Source organism: Bison bison, unplaced genomic scaffold, assembly GCF_000754665.1.
Source record: "Bison bison bison isolate TAMUID 2011002044 unplaced genomic scaffold, Bison_UMD1.0 scf7180017864228, whole genome shotgun sequence".
NCBI lineage: Eukaryota > Metazoa > Chordata > Mammalia > Artiodactyla > Bovidae > Bison > Bison bison.
Window position 1 is genome coordinate 5,963,302 of NW_011494800.1, and position 5,809 is coordinate 5,969,110.

The window sequence follows — 5,809 nt, forward strand, 5'->3', positions numbered from 1 at the left end:
CCGGCTTCCTGCACGCGAGCATCCCCGGCTCACCTGGCCGCCCCTGCAGCCGGCCTCGCGCAGACAGCGCCGAGACCTTGTGCACTTCCTCACGCCGGGGGCGCGGCGTCCTTTCAGCGGTCCTCCCTGTCTCCCTCCTCCCCTCACCCCTCCCACCGCGCCCGCCTCCAGGCTCACTCCCGCTTCCCGGTACGCTTTCCCCCACGGTGTCTGTGTCACGTCCACTTACGAAATCACCCACACCCGTTCGAAGGGTGCGGACGTGGCCCAGAGCCAAGCGTCTGGGAGGCCCGGGGAGCTCTGGGGGAGGAGCGCTGGGCACGCCGGACCTGGCTCCCTGAAGCATGAAGTCAGTTAGCGAAAAGGCCAGTGGTTCCTCCTTCCAGGTCCTCCCCGTGGCGCCCACGGGGCTTCTGACTTCAACTAAAGCCTCCACTGAGCATACATCGCTTCACTCTCGTCTGGCGTTTGGAACACTTGCCTGTCACTTCGTGTCCCATTTTTTGGGGCCCCATAGCCTGGGGCCCACCAGGAACCTCTGTCCTCTGTCCTCTGTCCATGGGATTCTCCAGGCAAGAATAACTGGAGTGGGTTCCCATTCTCTTCTCCAGGGGATTTTCCCGACCCAGGGATCAAACCGGGGTCTCCTGAATTGTAGGCGGATTCTTCACCAGCTGAGCCACTGAAAGTGAAATTTGCTGAGTCTGTGTCCGACTCTGAGACCCCCATGGACTCTACAGTCCATGGAATTCTCCAGGCCAGAATACTGGAATGGGTAGCCTTTCCCTTCTCCAGGGGATCTTCCCAATCCAGGGATGGAACCCAGGTCTCCCGACCATCTGAGCCACAAGGGAAGCGCAAGAATACTGGAGTGGGTAGCCTATCCCTTCTCCAGGGGATCTTCCCAATCCAGGGATGGAACCCAGGTCTCCCGACCATCTGAGCCACAAGGGAAGCGCAAGAATACTGGAGTACCCACTCCAACGGGGGTCTCCTGCATTGCAGGCGGATTCTTTACCAACTGAGCTATGAGTGAAGCCCTTACAGCTTGCCAAAATCTGATGAACTGTGTGTTCTCTGGCCGGAGTGCTGTTTCCCAGTCATCTTACTTTTGCCTGAAAAAATTCTGACCTTGGCATTAGCTAACCTACACCTGGAAATAGATCAAAACTCCAAACATTTCTTATCAGTTTCTCATGAAAACAGTATTTAGCAGAGCATTGAAGTATTCCATGTTCCAACATCTGAAACTCAGGACGTAAAGCCACACAACATGTTCAACGCCGAAATCAGATTGATTATATTCTTTGCAACCAAAGATGGAGAAGCTCTATACAGTCAGCAAAAACAAGACCTGGAGTTGACTGTGGCGCTGGTCATGAACTCCTTATTGCCAAATTCAGACTTAAATTGAAGAAAGTAGGGAAACCACTAGACCATTCAGGTATGACCTAAATCAAATACCTAAGGATTATACAGTGGAAGTGAGAAATAGTTTTAAGGGACTAGATCTGATAGACAGAATCTGATGAACTATGGACGGAGGTTCGTGACATTGTACAGGAGACAGGGAGCAAGACCATCCCCAAGAAAAAGAAATGCAAAAAAGCAAAATGGCTGTCTGAAGAGGGCTTACAAATAGCTGGGTAAAGAAGAGAAGCGAAAAGCTAAGAAGAAAAAAGGAAAGACATACCCATTTGAATGCAGAATTTCAAAGAATAGCAAAGAGAGATAGGAAAGACTTCCTCAGTGATCAGTGCAAAGAAATAGAGGAAAACAATAGAATGGGAAAGACTAGAGATCTCCTCAAGAAAATTAGAGATACCAAGGGAACATTTCATGCAAACATGGGCTCAAAAAAGGACAAAAATAGTATAGACCTAACAGAAGCAGAAGATATTAGGAAGAGGTGGCAAGAATACACAGAAGAATTGTGCAAAAAAAGACCTTTATGACCCAGATAGTCACGATGGTGTGATCACTCACCTAGAACCAGACATCCTGGAATGTGAAGTCAAGTGGGCCTTAGGAAGTGTCACTATGAACAAAGCTAGTGGAGGTGATGGAATTCCAGTTGAGCTATTTCAAATCCTAAAAGATGGTGCTGTGAAAGTGCTGCGCTCAATACGCCAGCAAATTGGAAAACTCAGCAGTGGCCACAGGACTATAAAAGTGTTCTTTCCAATACCAAAGAAAGGCAATGCCAAAGAATACTCAAACTACTCCACAACTGCACTCATCTCACAGCTAGCAAAGTAATGCTCAAAATTCTCCAAGCCAGGTTTCAATAATACATGAAAATGTGAACTTCCAGATGTTCAAGATGGATTTAGAAAAGGCAGAGGAACCAGAGATCAAATTGCCAACATCTGCTGGATCGTCAAGAAAGCAAGAGAGTTCCAGAAGAACATCTATTTCTGCTTTATTGACTATGCCAGAGCCTTTGACTATGTGGATCACAATAAACTGGAAAATTCTGAAAGAGACGGAAATACCAGACCACCTGACCTGCCTCTTGAGAAATCTGTATGCAGGTCAGGAAGCAACAGTTAGCACTGGACCTGAAACAACAGACTGGTTCCAAATAGGAAAAGGAGTACCTCAAGGCTGTATATTGTCCCCCTGTTTATTTAACTTCTATGCAGAGTACATCATGAGAAATGCTGGGCTGGAGGAAGCACAAGCTGGAATCAAGATGGCCAGGAGAAATATCAATAACCTCAGATATGCAGACGACACCACCATTATGGTAGAAAGTGAAGAAGAACTAATCAGCCTCTGGATGAAAGTGAAAGAGGAGAGTGACAAAGTTGGCTTAAAGCTCAACATTCAGAAAACTAAGATCATGGCATCCGGTCCCATCACTTCATGGCAAATAGATGGGGAAACAGTGGAAACGGTGTCAGACTTTGTTTTTTGGGGCTCCAAAATCACTGCAGATGGTGACTGCAGCCATGAAATTAAAAGACGCTTATTCCTTGGAAGGAAAGTTATGACCAACCTAGACAGCATATTAAAAAGCAGAGACATTACTTTGTCAATAAAGGTCCGTCTAGTCAAGGCTATGGTTTTTCCAGTAGTCATGTATGGATGTGAGAGTTGGACTATAAAGAAAGCTGAGCACGGAAGAATTGATGCTTTTGAACTGTGGTGTTGGAGAAGACTCTTGAGAGTCCCTTGGACTGCAAGGAGATCCAACCAGTCCATCCTAAAAGAATTCAGTCCTGAATATTCATTGGAAGGACTGATGTTGAAGCTGAAACTCCAATACTTTGGCCACCTGATGCGAAGAGCTGACTCGTTAGAAAAGACCCTGATGCTGGGAAAGATTGAGGGGAGGAGGAGAAGGGGACGACAGAGGATGAGATGGCTGGATGGTATCACTGACTTGATGGATGTGAGTCTGAGTGAACTCCGGGAGTTGGTGATGGACAGGGAGGCCTGGCGTGCTGCGGTTCATGGGGTCGCAAAGAGTCGGACACGACTAAGCGACTGAACTGAACTGAACTGTTGTAGTTTAGGCTTTTGTTACACTGGCATTTATATCAAATGTAACAGCATGACCCAAGTCTATTGACTGTAGGTCTTACACCAAGAGAGCAAGGAGAGGTTATGATTGATAAGAGAGAGGAAAGTCTCTTTTTGTCATCCCAGAAAAGAGCAGAATGGTTTAAAATCTCCTTAGCAGAGCAGTGACACCCACCAATGAAATCCATCCATCACTTACGGAGGCATAGCCCTACATATCCAGCAGTTGGAAGTGTTGTGGAAGTCTGCGTAGGAATGTGCCCATGAGATGAAAACATTGTCCTGAGTTGAAACGGAAGTTAAATTCAAAATCACGTTGATGAGGCCAAGCAGCAGGAGTTGATTGTGTGGCTTCATCCTGAAGAGGCTTGTCCAGGATCTTCTATTCCTTCTTCTTAAGGATGGTCTTAGTCTCTTGAGGGTCATCGGGGTCCCTCTGTGCAGTCCACTGAGCGTTTTTTGGGTCTGCGTGGTATGTTCTCTTCACCCTCATATGATGGATCCAAGGGACAATACGTGCAACTTTAACTGCAGTAGGGGTTAAGGGCCCTTTCACCAAGGGGCTAGCAAATCATGTTTCCAATCTTTGACCCATACTTGGTCACCAAGCGTAAACTCATGAATCTGTTCCCCAAGGGAGAATGGCACCCTTTCTCGTACAAACTTAGTTACCCGATTTATTACCTTACCCTGTTCCATCTGCTGTGAAATCCTATCCCCCCTTACCGAAGGCAAATTTGTTGACACCTGTTTTATTATGAGAGGGGGCCTGCCATACACAATTTCATATGGAGAAGAGCCATGGGACTGTGGGGTCATCCTGAGTCTGAGCAAAGCTGTCGGAAGCAAGTCCACCCAGGAGCAATCAGTCTCTATGATCCACTTGGAGAGTCTCTATAATGTCTGGTTTGTTCATTCCACCATCTCAGAATTCTGGCCTATATGCAGTGTGCAGTTTCTATTTGATGTTTAAAGTTTTGCTTACTTGTTATACTAACTGAACTGAACTGAAGTCGCTCAGTCGTGTCCGACACTTTGCGACCCTGTGGACTGTAGCCTACCAGGCTTCTCCATCCATGGGATTCTCCAGGCAAGAATACTAGAGTGGGTAGCCTTTCCCTTCTCCAGGGGATCTTCCCAACCCAGGGATTGAACCCAGGTCTCCCGCATTGGAGGCAGACGCTTTAACCTCTGAGCCACCATAAAAAAAGCCAGGTCATTGTCTGAACCAATGCTGGTAGGAAGTCCAAATCTGGGAACTATTTCCCTAAGCAGGCACCAGGCTACTTCTGATGCTCTTTCAGTCCAGGTAAAAAAGTTTCTACCCATCCCGAGAACATACATACCATGACCAGCAGGTAATGGTAGTCGGTGAGGTTTCATTTCAGTGAAGTCCACTCCCAGGTGTTCAAAGGGCAGCGTGCCTTTCAGCTGAATACCTGGAGGTTTTTGCCTGAATACCTGAGAGGCAGCATTAACCTGTGAGCAGGCAGCATGGCCTAGGTGGGTCGCTTGGTGTGTTTGGCTTACCAGATTGTGTGCCAGCTCCTCTGGTGCCAATAATTTGTCACTTGGCAATTCCCACCATCCCTTTTCAGTTTTGATGGCCCCTTCCACTTTGGCTAACCTGACAGCCATTGTCCTTGTTTTATCAGGCTAGTGCCATCAGTATATAGGACCCAACTAGGGTCTGGAACCTTGTGTCCTTTAAAACAAACCCCAGATACCTTACCTCCTCCTTGCAGATCTGGGCCGTCTTCTTCGACACCTGGTAACCTGCTTCCATCAGCAGCTGGAGCAGTGCTTTTGTCCCTTTCTAGCATTTTTCCTTGGTCTCTGCAGCCAGCAGCAGGTCACCCCTGTATTGTAGGAGCCAACATCCATACTCTTCCGGATGGAATGAGTTCAGGTCAGAAGCAAAGGCTTCCCCAAAGATGGCTGGGGAGTTCTTAAACCCTTGTGGGGGAGTCCAGATGAACTGTTGTTTGGTGCCCCCGACTTGATCTTCCCATTCAAAGGCAAAGATGGGCTGTGACGCTGGGGCGAGGCGTACGCAGAAGAAGGCATCCTTGAGATCTAGGCAAGTATAAACTTTAGGCCTCTGCGGGAGGAGGCTAAGTAAGGTATAGGGGTTTGTAACAGTGGGGTGTAAAGTCACAGTAGCTTGGTTGACTAGCCTGAGATCCTGTACAGGCCTATAGTCTTGTCCTGCTTCCTTTTTGACCGGCAGGATCAGCATATTCCAAGCCGACTGGCACTCTACTAGAATGCCCGCTTGTTT

General features: G+C 47.7%; 1 protein-coding gene across 1 annotated transcript in view; it reads right to left on the bottom strand.

Moving 5' to 3' along the window:
• HPSE (heparanase) overlaps nt 1–5,314 on the bottom strand; it is a 54,510-nt gene extending 49,196 nt beyond the window's left edge. Inside the window, exons 1-2 of the mRNA XM_010845981.1 lie at nt 5,261–5,314; nt 34–337 (exon numbers count right to left, since the gene is read on the bottom strand). Coding sequence (XP_010844283.1) covers nt 34–337; nt 5,261–5,314 — 358 coding nt within the window. The remainder of the gene's footprint in view (nt 1–33; nt 338–5,260) is intronic.
• Nucleotides 5,315–5,809: the final 495 nt, after the last annotated feature.